Source organism: Copadichromis virginalis, linkage group LG17, assembly GCF_057382275.1.
Source record: "Copadichromis virginalis isolate Kocher_CV1m ecotype Utaka linkage group LG17, C_Virginalis_male_GT1.1, whole genome shotgun sequence".
Lineage (NCBI taxonomy): Eukaryota > Metazoa > Chordata > Actinopteri > Cichliformes > Cichlidae > Copadichromis > Copadichromis virginalis.
In genome coordinates, this window is record NC_140634.1 from 20,070,836 (window position 1) to 20,090,921 (window position 20,086).

General features: G+C 38.3%; 1 protein-coding gene across 1 annotated transcript in view; it reads left to right on the forward strand.

Annotated features, from left to right (window-relative positions):
* The window catches only part of LOC146689330 (leucine-rich repeat-containing G protein-coupled receptor 5-like), a 55,053-nt gene that overhangs the window by 23,387 nt on the left and 11,580 nt on the right, over positions 1–20,086 (forward strand). The window contains exons 5-12 of the mRNA XM_085436564.1: positions 6,031–6,246; positions 7,614–7,685; positions 13,052–13,120; positions 13,445–13,516; positions 14,002–14,073; positions 16,170–16,238; positions 18,739–18,810; positions 19,069–19,134. Of these exons, the coding sequence (XP_085292690.1) occupies positions 6,031–6,246; positions 7,614–7,685; positions 13,052–13,120; positions 13,445–13,516; positions 14,002–14,073; positions 16,170–16,238; positions 18,739–18,810; positions 19,069–19,134 (708 nt within the window). The remainder of the gene's footprint in view (positions 1–6,030; positions 6,247–7,613; positions 7,686–13,051; positions 13,121–13,444; positions 13,517–14,001; positions 14,074–16,169; positions 16,239–18,738; positions 18,811–19,068; positions 19,135–20,086) is intronic.

Consider the following 20,086-nt stretch of genomic DNA (forward strand, 5'->3'; position numbering starts at 1 on the left):
AGGCCTGGAGTTGTCTTCCCCTGGTTTAAAGGGTAAATTAGGTCAGGGTTTGAAGGGTTAACTCGGTTTCCCTGGGTCTTTGAATGTGTTATGAAAAGAGATGGGCAGTAACGCGTAACGTGTTACTGTAATCCGATTACTTTTTTCAATGTAAGGGATTACTATTGCAAAAAAAGGTAATTAGATTACTGTTACTTTCCCGTAAGCACGCCGCGTTACTGCATTACTAAAACTGTGATTTTTTTTGCAAGAGTGACAATGACGTAAGCGAGTACGACATTCGTGGAAACAGCTGTGTGCAGATAAACAATGGATCATATATCGAGTGCGGGAGAGAGTATGAGCGTGCAGTGTTTAAAGCGTGGAAGTACTGACCTTACTTTGAGTTTGATTCCGTAAAAAGTGACAAAAACATTAGCGTCCGCTGTTCACTGCGTGGGAAGAAAACTTATTTTTACAGCGAAAAAACCCTTAACTTCCAAGCAAGCACCGAGTGCGCTACGACGGAATGTGAAATTCATAGACAAACTCGCAGATTCTTCCACTGACTGCTGCGGCACATCTGCACCAGGGTAATCCTCTGCCTGCTATACAGGTGAAAATAGAGCAACAGGACCACTGAGTCTTTGATATTTTCTGCTGTGTTTTACTTGCATCTATTTGAAAGACTGAGTGTAAACACAAAAAAATATTTTATTTTATGTGCTGGGATGTGCAGAAAATAGGTTTAAATGTTAAACAAATTTCTTCCAGTCAGAGAATGTTGCATATAATTGAATTTTTGCTTGATGCATAAAGTTAAAAGATTAAAACTAATAAAACAAGTTTTAAAAAGGGACCTTTCCATTTGATTACATTTTATATGATGGATTATGCAGTAAAAGTAGAATTGGGCTGAATGATTTCTTTATTACCTATTCAGGTTGTAAATCGTGTTTTTAAAAAGTAACTAAGTAACTAACAATTAATTACTTTTGAAAATAAGTAATCAGTAAAGTAACAGGATTACTTTTTGGGGGAAGTAATCAGTGATTAGTTACTGATAACCTTTTTCAATTAACTTGACCAACACTGGTGATGAATAAATCTTCCTTTTTTTGCTACCAGTACTGGTTTCATTTTGTTGTATTTATCCGCGACAGCTTAAAGGTATAAACCGGTCTGTAGCGCAAAAAAGGGAGCGCTGCACTAATCCCTTCGTTTCATTTTACTCTTTGGTGGAAAGGAATCTGTCTCACACACACGGCTCAGTATATTAATGTATGTAGTGCAGCGAGTGTGTTCTCTGAGCCTGATAACACACAGTAATTATACTGAAACTGTACCTCTCTCTCGCTGTGTGTGTGTGTGTGTGTGTGTGTGTGTGTGTGTGTGTGTGTGTTTGGGGGGGGGGGGGGGGAGATAAGGGTATAAGAATGGAGACGTCTGAGTCTTTCTTTTGGTCTAAGGTCTCTCTCATTTATCTAATGGACAATTATGTGAAGTCCCATCCTTCTCTTCTCTCTCCATGTGAACAGAGGAACTACTGTTAGGATGAACATACAGTCAGCTCTCTCTTTATATCTACAGATCTTGCATGTTTATGTTGCACAGCCTGCAAAAGAGCTGTGAGTTTTCTGCCTGAACTCAAGACAGCAAAAGTCAGTAAAAGGGAACTGAATGATATTCAGTAACTTTTTAAAATTAATATTAAACTGGTCAATTAGTAAATTAAGACCAGACCCTTAGACATCTCTGTGCCAATATCTCAAATATCCCCACACCCAATCAGTCAATCACTGAGTTTAATCTGAGCATGTAGCATTAGCAGAATTATCATTTATCCTATATGCAACATCTATATCTGAATCAAACTTCCCTGATTCAGAGCACAAATCAACAGGTGTTAAAGGTAAAATGTTCCATATTGGGAAATATTAAAACACTGTCTATCAGATTTTATTCATATTATAAAAAACAGGAAAAGCTATACCAAGTATTTATGTATTATAATATTCAAATAAGTTGTATTTATATAGTGCTAAACACAACAAATGTTGCCTCAGCCCCTAAATTGTTGTGTAAAGAGGAAACCCCAACAATCAGATGACTCAGTTTATGAGCAAGCACTTGGCAACAGTGAGAAGGCAAAACTCCCTTTTAACAGGAAGAAATCTCTTACAGAACAATGCTTAAGAAGGAGCAGCCATCTGCAACCAGCTGGGGTGAGGGGAAGGAAACAGAACAAAAGACACACTGTGAAAGAGAGCCAGAATTTAAAATGAATTAGGTAATGATTAAACAGTGGTGTATAAACTCATGAAGAGTGAAAACAGATGAGTGAAGAAGAAGTGGTCAGTGTCTATTGCAGCGTAACTAAGAGAGGGTTCAGGGTCACCTGATCCAGCTCTACCTAACAACCTCTCTTTGAGCAACACAGTTAAAAATCAAACAGGGTGGTAAGACTGAAAAAAATGTTTTGATGCTGTAACATGTGTATAGAAGTTAATTAACACATAAACAAGACACAAACAAATTAAAATGGACCTTTAAATGCTTCAGTTCAAATAATTAAGCAATTATTTTTGCGTCTTTGCATTGTTTAATACCACTGCCTAACAAATGTTCAGTCACTCACTTATTAAGGCTTATTGTTTTAATTTTCCTGCTTTTTGAGAGCTATGCCTTTGTCCGACTCACAAAATCCACACAATCACATGAGTAATAAGTGTGGTCATTAAAATACCTTCATTTGACCTGAGAGCCAAGAGGCTGGTTGAGTGGTGCTTGAGCAGCCTGCCAATCATTCCTTTGCTGCTGGTCAAACACTTGATTTCTAATGTTCCTCTTGAACAGACAGTGAAGTGAAGCCTTCAGTTTTGCATTTTGAGTCTCTAAACATAGAGCTTTTATTGTGCATCTCAAAAAGTAGATGTTTTCTGTTATTATGTGAATAATTTAATAATAATTTAATCAGTAAAGAGAGTTATTAGTTCTAAAGTGTCTTAATTATGTAACTATAATGCCGCATTAAGTTAAAAATTGCAGAAAGGATGGCTGGGTTTTTTGTACTTTTTATTAAAAATGAGAAATTAGTATGTTATCTGCAGAGCAGGGCCCTATTTCAGGAAGCCGGTTTAGAAAACTCAGAGTGAAAAACGATACTCAGGGTTGAGTAACCCCGAACTGTCCAACTCGGAATATTCGGATTCAGAAAGGCTGATAACAATTAGTTCAGTCAACGCGGAGTTGCTTTAACCCCAAGTTAAAGCACGAGGATACATAAAGCCCTGATTAGTGGAGCACAGATTAAGCGAGTCACCATGGAGACGGAGGGAAAGAAGGCGCGGTCAATGTATCTTACAGCGCTTGAGGCCGAAATTCTGATGGCAGCATATGCCGATAACATGCAAATTTTGCGGAAAAAAAGTAACACAGCCTCAGCTGCAAAAGAAAGGGAGCATGCATGGCAAAACATAGCCGACAGAGTCAATGCGTGAGTGTTAATCTAAACATTGATCTAGGGATTTCCACCCATTTAACACGTTAGTTTATCATATGTTATTTTATTTTATATTTTATACATTTTATTTTGTGATGTGACGTGAGCGCAGGTGCAACCCAACAGGCCCCAAACGTTCCTGGCAGCAAGTAAAAATGAAATATAAAAATATAGTCCAAACAGGTGAGGTGTAATTGTATTATGAGCCATAGTGCTTGGTCTGTTTGTCCGATGTAAATCAATTGCAGTTAGAGGCTACATTAATTTCCCCTCTGTAAGCACTTATTGAAATTATCTGAGCACATTACAAGTACATATTTGCTTAGTCTGTATGCTCAAATGTGACCCGTTATAGCCAACAGAAAAAAAAGCGGAGGCCCGAAAAACAGGTGGAGGTCCTCCACCACCACCACTCACAGAGGCTGAGCAGTTGGCTTCCATATTTGTGATAATGTTGGCAGCATCACATATGATCTTCACAGTGCAGAGAACACAAATTAGCATCCATTACTATAATGAAATAATTTGTTAGTTTGAAATGCTACAGGGAGCTATGTACCTGTACATTAATGCTGTGGAAAGACTTCCTGTTCACATAGTCTCCTTCATTTACTGAAGGAGCAATGATTGGAATGTGAGTGCCATCTATACAGCCAATCACGCCTGGGAACTGTGAGAATAAATGTAAAATTTAAGTAGTAGTTCAAGTATCACCACATCATGAATTAAGTTTTGTTCATCCTGATACCTGCAATTTTGTGGCATCCCTCTTTGATAAATCTTGTGGGTCACAAACGAGTACAGGAGACGTTTCAGTGCAACTGTAACATTCCTGACTGCCCGACAGACGGTAGCCTTGGAAACGTGCTCAGCGTAACCAATATTATACAGAAAGCTCCCGTTTGCAAAAAACCGAAGTGCAATACAAATAATATGTACAGAACTGAGAGAATGTCCGCGATGTGTCACATGAGCAATATTAGGCCTGAGGATGTTATTCAAATAAATTATAGATTGTGCTGAAAAACGGTAACGTTCACACAGGAAATCATCAGGAAATGATAAAATGTCCGAACGCGCTCTAATCACTCTCTCCCGGCGGAGAGCTCTGCGGAGAATTTGGGTTTCAACATCTACTGGCTCTTCAAGGAAGGGACACGCCATGTCTGACACTTCCTACAGTCAGGTTTCTGACAAAGAGGCGGAGAACGTCAGGGTTAGTTGAAGTAAACCTGCTAGGGGGCAGGTTAGCTTCACGGAGTGTGTCGTCATAGTAACTCACTCAGAATTAATCTAAACTCGCTTTGTGAAACCGAAAACCCAGAGTTTTCGTTAACCCAGGGTATACTTAGAGTTTGCACTAAACCGGCTTCCTGAAATAGGGCCCAGAAATCGAAGGTTCCATCACTAAATTTAGTCTTTGTTTTTGTTTTGTTGTTGTTGTTGTTTTGTTTTGGGGTTTTGTTTTTTTTTACCATTTTTTTTAGTAACTGCACTTTTTTGTACTGTATGTTGTTAGTTTAAAGAAAAAGAAAACTCTTCAATTTAAAAGGCTGTTTATTAATTTTTATGTTTCTACAGTTGAATCAGAAACGTTGCTAGATTTCTAAATACCTCCAAACAGAAAATTTAATTTTGGAGCCAACCCTAAATCTTGTCCCTAATTTATTGATTAAACCAATCTGGGAATCGTCCCAGTCTCTGGGGATAATGGCCAATAGTTTAAGATTTCTGATGTTTCTATCTGATATCTGGAGCTAGCTAGCCATCCTTTCCTATGTGCAAATATTATAGGATCATCGGGTTTTGAAATTACCTCTCGTTTACTGGCAAAGAGCAAAAAACTTTTAGTACCAAAAATCTTACATTCTGCATATTATATACAGTTATGTGTTTGCACCAACCTGACTCATTGGCAATATGTATACAGAATTGCTCAGTGAAACTTTTTTTTTTCCCGCCTGTCCCGTTTGGTTCTTTTGCCATCAGAATTATTGTCTAAAGGCAAAGAAAGATGCCCAACAGATTTATTTTACCAAATGGATCATCCCGGCCTTGCTGTATTGGTCTTTTTGATTCACCTTTGCTTTTATTGTTTATTTTATTTTATTTTCACTTGCTACACATGGGACAGACTTGACTGGGGGAAAGAAAAGGGAGAAAGAAAGAGGGAAAGAAAAACAGCAGGCAAGAGGAACGGTGATGAAGGGCAAAAAACAAAAACCAACAAAACAAACAGACAAAAAATACACATATCAATCACCTGGATCAACTGTTGAGAAAGAAAAAAGAGAGAGCAAGCAAAAAAAAAGAGCAATATAATAAACAACATCATCGTGATGATCTATGTGAATATAACAGTAAATATTGAATATTATTGTGCAGCACGTAGGATCGACAGCGCACAGTGTGCTTTGAGGTAGGAGCTAAAATGGGTGTAGATTGTGTGTGTGAAACTGTGAAACTTCATAAATGCATTTACATATATATGTACACATAACTGTTTGCTTGAATGTACATTTAAATTCAGTGTGTATATCTCTTCATAGCCGACTGGACGCCAATCATATCTCTAGTGTTCCCGCTGGCTGTTTCTCCGGCCTGCGTTCACTCCGTCACCTCTGGCTGGATGATAACTCTCTGAGGGAGGTCCCAGTGGAGGCGCTGGGCGAGCTCCCTGCCCTGCAGGCCATGACACTTGCCCTCAACCACATCAGCCACATCCCCGACCATGCCTTCAGCAAGCTGGGCCGCCTGGTGGTGCTGTATGTATACACAACTTGGGTTATCCAGAGCAAACAAATAGAGTAGAATAGAGTAGAACACCTTATGTGACACTAGGGTTCCATTGAATAGAATAGAAATAGAATAGAATAGCCTTTATTGTCATTGTACAGAGTACAACGAAATTGGAGTGCCACTCCCTTGGTGCAAGTTTCAATAATAAATATAAATGTAAAATATAAAAAGTACAAAAAAACAATCGTAAGTACTCAAACAATAGTATGTACAATATATACAGGATAGCCTGTACATTCCAACTATCTACAATGGTTGGAATGTTTACAGGACCGTCTTGGAGGACCAGTTAACTAATGGTGTTGGTAGTAGATTTGCTGTTAAACTAGGCTGGTTACCAATGAAAGGAGCTGGCTAAATTTGGTTTATTTATGAGTAAATCCAACAGTGGTTGTCCATAGCAAACATACCATACATTAGATTTAGGTAGATAGTTTATTAGTAGGCTATCTTACTTTGTTATTCTGTTATAATTGAGACATTTTTTAGCATAGATCCAGTAGCTGTAATCTCAGAAACTGATTTCTGAGATTTGTATATAAACATAAAGAATCTGTAGCAAAAGGGAGAAAAAGATTTTTCATGGTCAAATGGATTTCATTTATTTCCTGCTTGTAGTATGATTTTCATTTACCAATCAAGTTTAAGTCAGGCAAACACTCTGTGAGGAGATCAAAAGGAGAATCTCGTTTACCAAAATGATGGTGCGGTATAACCACCGACTACCATCTTACAACAGTTTAGCTTAAATTTGTTTTATCTTTTTAAAAATGTATCTATATATTTTAAAGTTGAAAATTTTGTAAATGAGTTAAATGATAAATAAAAATTCATTCTTTGCCCATATATCTGCTTCAGATTCAGAAAAATAGTTGTGTGTGGTGTAATTTAATTTAAACTCATTTCAAAAAGCTTAACTTAAGTTTACTGACCTTAAAACATGAGGATTTAAATCAGATCTATTCTTCATATGCAGGCTTACAGAAACTCTTTTCCACTTTTTGGGTAGTGTTTTTGTTTTTATCTGTGTGTGTTTTTGTTAGGAGCATTAAGTTCAACCGTGGAAGCGACTGTCCCCGTCCGTCTGTATTAGCTCCTTAATAACATGCAAGCTCTCTGTTTGTGTGATGGCATTCAGCGCGGCAGCATTGAAGTCTGCTGTCATTCCTTTTGTCCAATCGGTTTGAAGCTAATTTGCATGAAATTACCAAAAGAAAAAAACCTTCTTGAGAGACTCCTGGGCCCCTTTGAAAGAACGCACACACACACGCACACACACACAGTCTTTGTCTGCTTCATTAGTCCATCAGTCTCTCGCTCTCTCTCTCCCCAGGCATCTCAACAACAATAGGATCGTTTCCATGGGACCGAACTGCTTCCACGGACTCCACAGTTTGGAGACGCTGTGAGTTTCTGTGTGTGCGCTCGTGTGAGTGCGTGTGAGCAGGAGTTGGAGCAGTCAGGGTTGAGTTGGGGTCAGGGTGAAGGGTTAGGAGATGAGAGAGCCTTAATTTTTACATTTGTAGAGGATCCTTAATGGGATTTATGTTCAAAGAACCTGCACTGATTTGGAGGAATCTTTTTTCTTTCTTTTCAAGAGTTTCATCTTTAGCCTACCTTAGCACAAAGATATAAGGAAACAAAGAGAAAGTACCAGCAAAGCTCCAGAGAAAGCCTTAAAGAGCAATGTTAGCACTGCTCTTTAGCGTACATATTTTATTTTGATGTGGTAAGGCAAGCTATGGTAAGACTGTAAAACTGCCGACAGTTCAGATCTGTGGCTTTGAAGAGAATAAACACCTTGATGATCTTTTTTTGATAAGTTGGAGCCCACATCTAGTTTGAAAATTATGCACTCCATCCCTGCATTTATTTCAGTTTGCAAAGGCATTCAGTGGGCTGGACTGGATTACGCCAAATTCTGACTATCAGGAGAAAGTTTGAGATCCCTGCAGTAAGTAATAAATAAACGTTAAACGAAGAAAAAAAACAATTGATAAATCTGATACATTTATTTTTTTAATGTTGTTTTCTGTCATATATGTATATTCAGGCTCAATGTATATAATGGCACTTTACAGTGGCCCTGTGAGATCAACTGCAATGCAACACCAGCAAATAGAAAAAGGCTGCAAAAACACGTAAAACACAACGTGTTGACGTTTCTTCATGTTTGTTCTTGATTTCTTAAGTTGCAGTCTGTTTGATGAGCCGTCATATTTATTTTGTTCAACTTAGTAAACAATCCAAATTATAGACACCAAGGAGACAGGTCAGTCAGGCTGATGGAAAAAATAAAGAATCTGGAGCTTTCAGATAAACAATAAGATCCACACAATGGAAAAACATCAATTTTCTTTCCTTTATCCAACTCAGGGTCATTGGAGGGCTCAAGAAACTCGAGAGCAAGAATTGATGATGAAGACAAAGATTGAGGGAGAAACTCAATAAAGACCGTGAGCAGGGTGGGAAAAGAACAAAGGAAGGAAGTAAAAACATGAAAGGCTGCTGACTTTCAAAATAAAGGCAGAAATTAACTAATACAGGGAGGAAGACTAAAAATAGGCTGTAAAAACCTCACCTTTATCATAGAAGTTAGATGCTTTTTTTAGATTTATATTCTATTTTGTCATAAACATATTTTTTACAACCAACTTGTCCAAGATCAAAACATCTATTTGTGTCATTTGTAGGTATATTATTAATATACAGTACAGTTTACTGATGGCTAGCAGCATCATGAGCTCCACATACAGCTGATTTTAAAAGATCTAAAAAATGGCGCGTGCTTGAACAGAAACACATGTGGGAATTTTCTGAGAAATGCTCGCTCTTAAAATGATCATCAATCTTATTTTAACCATTTGCAATCCAAGCCAGTACACGCTTTATGGCGAGATACCAGTTGTTTCTGCCGTCACCAGTAAGCATTTTACATGGAAATATTAAATGGAGACAGAGCAGATTAACCTGTGTGTGTGTGTGTTTATGTTGTGTGTGTGCGTATAATCTGAGGAATGTGTGTGTGGATAGAAATGTTTCTGTTTTCTCAGTCAACCAGAGAAGCAGGTTTAAACACACAAACATACACGGACTTCATTTGGAAATACTTCTGTGTGCGCTTAGCTGGCTCTGTGTGTGGCCTGGGCTGTATGCTAATCATAATTACTATTCATGCACACACACATTCATGGGCAGCATGTGTTTGTGTGTGTATGCGTGTTGGGAGGCTGTGTACCTGTATGATGAGCAATAATAAACCAGAGCAGAGACTCGTGTTCATCTGAAGCTACAAACACAGACAGAGAGGGACCAGGAAAACGGATATGAGAGCAGAAAAAAAATTAATGCAACCAAGCTCTGATCAGACCTAAAGGAAAACACATCCGACTTGTGGAAGAACATTCTTTCATGTTTCATGTAGGCCTCCTCCCTTTTGGCCAAATTAAGATTTTCTGGTTCCAGTAAGTGACGGAAACAGTGGTGAACAGAAGACCAAAATCCAGCTCTCAAAACATCTCCACACAAACCTTTGAGACTGTTTGTGGGTAACATGACCCAACCCACAAAAATAAAAACCACCATGCTGACTGACACCTGACAGTCAAGATAATGAGCCATAGCATGTTCTTAATTATTTTCAGTAGAGAAAGTAATATATGTCAATGAAAACCAAGTCTTAAGGGATCAGTTGGGTTTATTTCCACCTGCTGTATTTCCCATTCATTGGGTCTGTCTTTGAACTCTTCAAGTTCACTGGCTAAGGTTTATCACTCTGTGTGCAGAGCTCACCATTCCCACTGTAAAGGTGTTTATCCAAGAGCCAACCATTCCAGTACAGACTATCTAAAAATGATAATATCCAAAGCTTGTGTCGAGCATGGCTGATGTTCCTAATCCAGATTTGATAATGGTCATCCATCCATCCATCCATCCATTTTTTTCCCATTTATTCATTGGGTTGGAGCTTATCCCAGTTGTCATAGGGCAGCAGATGTCCAAATCTTGAGCTGACTTTCATTAACAAAATTGTCCTAAATTAGAGTTAGCCTTAATGCCTATGATGACTCATAACCTCTCACAGGATTTTTAGCACAGCCTTTAGTCCAAGTTTTGACCGATCATATCCCAGATTAATATTTCCAACGTAATCGTTCTTGCCCCTGATGTTACGCTTCAAAACATTGAGAGTTAACATTACAAATTTGACTCAATATTTCCTGTTTAGAGGATAAATAGATTAGCTTACTAAGTGTAGCAAGCATTAGCAAGGCTGGGGCTAATCATGCTAACTGATGTGCATCTATAACGCTATAAATCAAAGTACAAAGTAATAAAAGAAAACACTTGTTACATGGACATGGAAGACACAATTATTCGGAGGCAGAATTTAAGCTAAAATGATATTTGATTACTATTTACTATTTAATGTAACAAATTATTTGCTTAACTTCAAGGCAAAGGTTTATTAATTTTCCTATCTCTGTAAATACATTCATTACAAAAAACCGAATCATTACATCAAAACTAAAGTAATCTATGAGAGACAGAAACAAGAAGGCTTGATACAAACCCAGCCACAAATCCAAAAATCCTAACCTGATTGTAGATGTCTGAAAAATCTCTCATCCAATCCCAAACGTCCAAGCTCCATCAATAATAACCTTGGAAAACAGAAAGCATACCAGTTATTGTTGTTCCTGATCGTCCCCCGGACACACACATGTACTCACACACTCAGAACCAGACGGAAGCAATTTCAATTTAATGGTATTTTTCACAATGTGGCAGCTTCATTCCACACACAGTGTGTATAATAGCCACCTGCATCCCAGAGATGGATGAGAGAACCTAATTGAAGCCATGTGTGGACTTGAAGAATGCTCTAGTCTCTGCTGGTGATGAAAGAAAAGAGCAAAAGAGGGAGGCACAGTTAAATGTTTCTTTAATAAACTCAAAAGACGGGGAAAAAAAGATTAAGCTAAACATCAAACTTGAAACCCAAACATTTACGTGAAACACTTTTCTAATATAAAGCTGACATTCCCACAGCTTCTTAAAAACTGCTTTTTTGTAATAGAACTAACATAATTCCCAGTGTAGAGCTGGTTTTCTAAATGTGAAGCAGTTACCAGTCTGGAGATGAAATTTCCAGTTTAGATTATTGGTGTGACTTTGGTGCTATTTGCTTCCCAACATCCCTTGTTTAAAGTATATTATTCCCCAAGGGCAGGTGTTTACCATGCTATATTCCCAATCTAAAGGTTATCATTAAGAGTACAGAGTTATATATAAAGTGTATATACTTCTATATACTTTACACTACAGATGGACCAATCCGATATTACGTATCGGTATCTGTCCGATACTGACGTAAATTACTGGATCGGATATTGGAGAGAAATAAAAAAATGTAATCCGATCCATTAAATAACAAAAAAGCACCTCACAAAATAACCGTAGCACGTGGCAGCAGTATGCCTCACGTGATAGAGCGGCTGTGTGTATTTGTAGCCTTGCTACCAATCCGGCATTTCATTTCCGAGGAAGTGATCCCAGAGAAAAGTAAAGCAAATGTGTAAGTTCGTCTCTGAATGTTTGTAAACCATTGCCGAGTTAAGCTTAACAACCGATATATGGAACGACTGCCTCTCTCTCCCTCCCTCTCCTGCTGCTACTTCAATCATGAAACTGATCAATGATCAGCTGATCGGCTTTTCTGTCACGAGTCCGTCTCTCTTGCTTGTCTATCGCCCACTTCGCTCCAGAAAGAGGAAACCAGCGGCTGAACAACAGCAGCACCTTTAAGCTTGATAATCTGTTGTTAGAATTGATTTAATATTACTTTGCACACCAGGATCCTTTTCTACATACAGTGGGGCAAAAAAGTATTTAGTCAGCCACCGATTGTGCAAGTTCCCCCACTTAAAATGATGACAGAGGTCAGTAATTTGCACCAGAGGTACACTTCAACTGTGAGAGACAGAATGTGAAAAAAAAATCCATGAATCCACATGGTAGGATTTGTAAAGAATTTATTCGTGGTTTTTGCTGGGAGTTTTAGAACCCTATTAGTTAGGTTGCTTAATATTTCTGCTAAGTACTCTTTAAAATACCAGAATAGGGAGGATGGTGCAGGTTTAAGTTTATTAGATTGATCAGTTTTGCTGAACTATGAAATATTTTGGGTGCAGTGTATTTTTTGCATACAGGTATGACAGAATAGCTTTAGTGTTTTTTTTTTAACTTGAGTATGAACTTATACAAAAAGCAGCAAGATATTAAAAAAACAGTTTTATTGATTAAAAAACACTATATCGGATACATATCGGTATCAGCAGATATCCAAATTTATGATATCATTATCGGTATCGGACATGAAAAAGTGGTATCGTGCCATCTCTACTTTACACTATACTCTCAATTTGAGATTTATCAATACTAATATGGGATTTATGTTCAAATTGAGAGTCCACAATTCTCAGTACAGAGATTGTATTTCTAGCCTAGACTTTGCCATTGCCAGTATAACTGGTGCTTCCTGCTACTGGTGACAAATCCAATTTTTTTTTTTTTTGAAACAAACATTATTCTAATTTATAAACATTTTATTGTCAGAAATATTACAGAAATATTAGTTTTCTTCTTTACTGATGTGAAAGGTAATTAATTCAACAAAGTTCAGCAGAACTTTTTAGCACCTTGGCATTTACACACCAAGGGGCGCTGCAGAAGACGCTACATAAGGAAATCTCTCTTTTTCTTCCTCAGAGATCTGAACTTCAACAGCCTGGTGGAGTTTCCCACAGCCATACGATCACTCAGCCACCTCAAGGAGCTGTGAGTCTCAACCGACTGATTGAAAAAGGCATCTGTTTATCCACAGCAGACATGGCTAGCTCAGGTTCTCCGGTTTAGCAAATTTTAGCATATGAGGCAAGATGTGGACAGCATCTTATGCTTGACTGTTTACATATTTGATGAAAAAGAAAAAAGGACAAAATCAATAAAAAAATTTCCCTGAAAGTTAGTTCAATCAATCACGACTGTCATCAAAATAACGAGAAGGGCGAGGGAAGCTTCCCAGTAATAATGATGAAATGAAGGAAGGAACTTTTATAACAACACATGGTGGAAACTAATTTCCTTTATCTTCCCGTTTAGCGGATTCCATAGCAACAACATCCAGTCTATCCCGGAGCACGCCTTCACTGGGAACCCTTTACTGAACACCATGTAGGTACAACTAATAACAGATTCAACAGATTGCAATATTTTTTACTTCCTGGTTCCAAAATTAATGAGGATAAAATCAATAATCTGCTAAATTCATCTGTTATTTTTTATATCCTTAAGATAGTGACAGTCATGAATGATGATCCTTCTTCTTACTCCGTTGTCACCTTGATAAAAACTTTGCTGATGAGTTTTGTTGAACTAAACATGATGTTTATGCTCGGTGATAATTATTAGTGATAATAATTTTTTTTAAAAAGATCATGAAACATGTTTTATTATGTTTTAGGGTGGGGCATGCAGAGCCCCTCGGTTTCTCAGTTCGATCCCCTGTCGTATGAGAAATCAAAAAGCTACAATAGCATGGTGGCTGTCTCCATGTTTATATCCAGCATCTTAAGTAATTTTGCTAACCTCTGTTTAACACTTGTTAGCTTCTCACTGCAGCCTGAGATGAAAAACGTGTTTTTGTGGATGTTTTGCAGATTTTTTTATGACAACCCAATTCACTCTGTCGGACGCTCGGCCTTCCAGAACCTACCAGAGCTTCGCATGCTGTGAGAAACACTCAAATTCAACACACAAATAACACAGCACAGCACTTTTATAGATTTAACTAAACCTGTTAAGTGCTTCAGTATGTTTTGGGACTTTTCTGCCTGACAAACAATAGAATAGAGACATTTTTACTTCTGCCTAATCAAGAGCAGAGACATAAATAAGTCTCAAAGCAATGAGTCAGTTAAAACTACTGAATCTTTTCTAAATATTCTTGAATCTGAATTTAGATTGAACTGTAAGGACCTTCACACCAGAAACTCCTTCCAGCCATTCAAAGAGGAGGCTGGCATAACATAAACTCCTCGAACTTTATGAGCCGATAATATTCATAAAGGTCCAAATGATCATTTCTAGACAAACAGGCTTAAACTAAAAGTGAAACTGATATCAAGGAGCAATTTTTTAAACATGTCTACATAAATATGGGAACTTTCTTCCATTATTAGAAGTCAATAAAAGGAGCAGGGAATTTTACCCCCCAAAAAAAACAAGAAAACAACAGGTATTTTAGACATCTGTCCAAAACATCTGCAAAACTACATTTATATTGTTACTTATTAGGCAAAAACAAACTGCATTCCAAATTTAAGCCAACACACTGCACTTGAAAGCATAACATTCAACAAATTAAAATATATATTTTTTCTGTTCAGGAATGCAAGTAAAGTATTTAAATATTTAAGCAAGTATTTAAGAATTACCAAGCTTGTTCATACAGGCTGATTAACCGATTACAGAAACATAAAACGTGATTTCAGTAATTACCAATACTGTGCATTTAGGATAGCTATGGCATATCCTTCCATTGGGTGGTGCGCTAATAAATTTATTAATCACTGTACATCTTCTGTTCGATTGATGGATGTTCATTAAACATGAATAAAGTTCCAAATAAGATGAGGCAATAATGCCCATGACCCAAATTTCTGTCTAACAATCTTGTCACAGATATGTATATTATCAGTATTACATAATTTCTGCTCTGGATTTCCGGTCAACACGTTAAGGATGTGAGATAGTTGTTTCTTTTTTATTTCTTTCAACACGGCACCTGAAGACATTTTGCTGGACCCTTCATGCAGCATCACAAGTCCTTAAGTTATCTTTATTTCAGGAAAACAAATTACATTTTTCTGATTTTGTTTTAGGAATATATCATTAGTAAAATCTTTCAAAACCAAGCTGTAAATGCACTCCATTCACGCTCCAAGACCAGTTTCAGTAGTGCCACAGAGATATACTCTGAAGGTAGAGCATGGCAGCAGCTATTACAAAGTTAGCCACCTCTTGTAGGACCATCAAGGATGATCAAAATGCCTGCTGGCCTTTCACAGGCCCTTAGTATGGTAGAGGTATCTTCCATTGCCTCAGAAGTTTCAGCTCTGCATCAAAGCAAAATGGAATGACAACATAAGATGCTGGACCAAAATGTCTTACATCTGGATGTATGGATGGCATAAAGCAGTAGCTGTGGAGTCAAAGAGATGTCCATCTGCCCTTTCCTTCAGCCACTAAAGACAGATTCAGTGGTTTCCAATGAACATATCCATAAACTGAGTTTAAATACCATCCAAAGCAATGGCCGACTGTAGCAGAAGGAGAGCACCAAGACTGAAAGGCAAGGTTTACAAGATGGTAGTGAGACCTGCTGTGATGTTTGGTTTGGAGACGGTGGCACTGGAAAAAAAGACAGGAGGCCAAGCTGGTGGTGACAGAACTATTGAAGTGAAGGAGGACATGCAGGGTGGTGGGTGGTGTGGCTGAGGAGGATGGGGGGTTTGGGTGAGAGTGGGTTAAGTGATTCCCTGTGGTGACCCCTGAAGGGAGCAGCTGAAAGAAGAAGAAGCAGCACTGATAAACTGAAGTTGAAGCTTCTGTCTTTGAACCTCACAGATCCGCCCCATGACAGATCCAAGTGTTGACAGCTTTAGATGAGAAATATCAAGTAATCGCTGAGCATATATGACATGCAGACTCAACCTCCCTGTTGCCCTTTTGTTCAGTGCAGATGTTAATTACGCAAATAATGAAACGCAGTAAATCATTTTCTGCTTCTCTTAGCTTAAACGCTCTTTCCGTGTCCAACTCTCAGATCTCTGAATGGAGCTGCAGATCTCACTGAGTTTCCAGATCTGACGGGAACCAAAAGCCTGGAGAGCCTGTAAGTGACACGCACACACACACACACACACACACACACACACAGGAATGTTTCATATCCGAGTGTGTTTCTGAGAGCTGAACACCCCAAATCACACTGCTGTTATTAATACACAGCAATTATTATTCTATCTGACAGACTGTAACTTTATTTTTCTGCAGCTCGGCGTGAAATTAAAACCCTTCTTTCTCCTTGTTGTGACCCACTTTTCCGTGTCACAATAAACACCATGGCTGTGTTTATTTTCTTGTCTTTTTCCATTTAAGCTCATTTCTGAAAGCAGTGTGTATTTAACAGTAACCTCACGCTGAACCAGTAGGTGGAAATAAAAAGTCCAACCAAACAAACCATCCCACATTCTTCCATTTGACCCCCTCCAGTGTTAACCCCCCTCTCCAACATCCTGTTTCATCCTGTGAATCCAAATTCTGCACGTAGCTGCTTTTCTTTAATCAGACTTTTCCATATTGATGATTTATTTTTCATATAATGAGCTTGGACCGCTCACCGTATTACTCATTACTGTACTGGCTTCATTTCAGTCATGTGGATAAGGGAGTCATTCCAACCTTAATGCAACTTCAAAGCACCTCAACACATGGCTGTAAAGTGTAATGCACTGTGGACGCCCCTGGACACATCACAATGTTTCTACATGCTATTTAACAAGCATATACAGTTTATTTTACACAATTTACAATACAATATACCCAAACATGTTGTGTACTAACCTGTTTCCAAAAAAAACAAGACTACAATAAATTGAAAATGGTTCAAAGACAACAATAACTTAATTTCAGATTTAATCACTTTCTTAAAGGCTTTACAGGCCAAAAGAATCTGTGTTTGGCAGATTGTTTTTTTTGTTGTAACAAACTTTCTAGCAATAAATCTTATAGCACTAGGAAGCCTGTTTATTTCCCCTTTTCCTCTGATGTGGAGCCACATTTTCAAGGAAAATGCATCTGTGGGTTGCCCCCATGAAAAACTCAGATCTTCTTTGCCAGTGCCAAACATCTTATTCTGCTACCGACTCTTGTCTGGTGTCGTTTACTGGATTGGATGAGTGAAGTCTGAAGAAACAATTTGTTCATTAAACAAACAGGTAGCATGTGGAAGTACCATGTGCAGCTACGACAGCCTGGCACCTCCTCGTCATGCTTGTCACGAGCTTGGACACGCACTGCTGAGAGATGACATCCCATTCTTCAACTAGCATTTGCCGCAAGTCGGTCAGTGTGGGTGTGTTTGTCACTCTGACAGGAGCAGCACAGCCAGGCTGATCTCACAAGAGTTCAGTGGGGTTGAGGTCAAGACTGCAGGCAGGTCGTTACGTCCTCTCCACTCCCAAATTCTGGATGTGGTCTCTGATAAACTCCGCTCTGTGGGGGCAAATACTGTCATCTTGGAGTATAGAGTTTGGTCCCAGACTGTGGAGATATGGGATTGCTACAAGTTGCAGAACCTTATCTCAATGTCTTTCTGCTTTAAGATTGCCTCCAACACCTGGAGTACAATAAACTCAAAACAAAAGCCAAAAGCAGAATAAGCTGTTTGTCATTGGCAGAGAAGATTTGTCAATTTTTTCATGGGTGCAAACCACATACTCAACTCTGCTGCTCAACCAACAAATTCATTTCCTTACAAGTGTGGCACCATTTAAGGGGAAATAAACAAGTTTTTCAACAGTATAACATTTACTGCCAAGAAGCACTGTCACAATAAAGAAATAATCAACCAAACACAAATTCCCTTACTTCTTGTACCTTATTTAATGTTAAAAATTAAAAAATCTAACAGTTTTCCTATTTATTTTTTTTAAACGTCACGATCAGGCTGAGAAAGTTGTATAATCCTACTTAAAAAACAAATGCATCCAGATGAAGACCTTGCTTATTTACGCAAGACCATGCCATCCTCCATGATGGTATTGCAGAGGCATTAGTGCCTGTGGGGGGAGTATCTTGTTCATCCGTGACAGCAGCATTGATGTTCAACGGTTTCTACAGACTTTGAAGAAACATATGTCACCACCCAGATTCCCAGCGTCTCTGTACGAGAAAGACGTGCATATTTCAGGATAGCAATACCAAACCACATTCTGCATGTATCCCAGCCCTTTAAAAACATCTGGAACAATATGAAACTAAATATATGACAAAGGCAGTCCAGATCTATGGAGCAGCTAGCTAACTTGCAACAAGCAAGAACTCTTTTTAAAGAAGGTCGAAGGCATCACACTGTGAAATATTCCCTGGCACATTCTTTTTAAACGTGTTGCTGATGATAAATTTGTAATATGAATGTAATATCTGTAAGGGGAAAAAACTTAAAAATTCCAAGTTTTAGCATTTTATCTTTTAGGTTGTTTCATTTTCACAAGATTCACAGCCCTGTTTCTTCTTATTAGAAACAGGGCTGTGAATACATAACACATTTTTAATGTACTTCTAAATTGCTCCCGTGGAAAACTAGTTCTGTTTTATCTCTCTGTGTGTAGGACTATCACCGGAGCTCAAATCACCTCATTGCCCAGTTCGGTTTGTGAGCAGCTTCCAAAGCTGCAGCTGCTGTGAGTCCAAACACAACAATTACATCCACATCTCTGCATGTCTCTGAACACTGAACTCAGGCTGAAGGTGGTCCCTGAAGGCCCTGTATATCATCAGGGACTATTCATGTCTGTCCATCAAATCATATCTGCTGTTGCTTCATTTATTTCAGATATTTTTTTAAGTCTTGGCTTGTATGCTGGGAGCTGCTGTGATGTGTTCAGTGTGTATAGGAAATTACGGTGCTGACAGCTTCAACTCACTCTCTCCCTCTGCAGCGATCTCTCCTATAATCAAATCCAGACTCTTCCCAGCTTTTCCGGCTGTGAGAGCATTCGAAAAATGTGAGTTTAATGTTCATTTTACATTTAATTAAACTGTTCTTCTTAATGTTTTATTGCCTTTTTTGGGAGGGTCGGATATAGCTTATTTTTTGCCCGTGAAGCTTTTAAGACACAGTTATTAAATCTGAAGTTACCATAACAATCAATAAAGTACAGACAGCTGTGCATTGTGGGAATAATTATCACCCTCATAGTCTATTTCTGACCAATCAGGTCATTCAGGAAACACTTGCTGTAAAACAGATTCTTTAGTGATGTAATGGAAACAACGATGGCTAATATGTGTGTGTACATGTATGTCTGTTTTTGTGAGGACCGCAGTGAGTTCTGGGCCTTGTGAGGACATTTTGCACAGTGAGAGTTGAGAGTTTGTACAGTTCAGGGCTTCAGATTTAGTTTTCGGGGGATATGAGTTAGATCAAGTGGCACCCCCCATTTTATCTATTATTTAGCAGGTACAGTATGTGTGCCCATGTGAAGCACCCATACAGCTTATGGATACAACTAATCAATAATAATAATAATAATGATAATAATACATTTTATTTGAGGGCGCCTTTCAGAAACCCAAGGTCACCTTACAAAAAACACAATTAATAAAATGAACAGTAGTCATAAAATACATAAAATAAGTTAAAATTACAAAACAGAGAACTGGGGTAATATGAGCACTTAACGGAGTGCAAGTTATGACCCGAGCTACAGAATTTTGAAGAAGTTGGAGTTTATGAAAGGACCTTTTAGGGAGACCAAATAGGAGGGAATTACAGTAATCAATACGGGACGTAATAAGACTATGGACAAGGATGGCAGCAGCATGAGGAGTAAGGAAGGGACAGAGTCAGTTAATATTACGTAAAGCAGACCGGGTTATGTAATTAATGTGAGACTGGAATGAAAGAGTATTATCAAGTATGACACCCAAACTCTTAACCTGAGGGGAGGGAAGGGT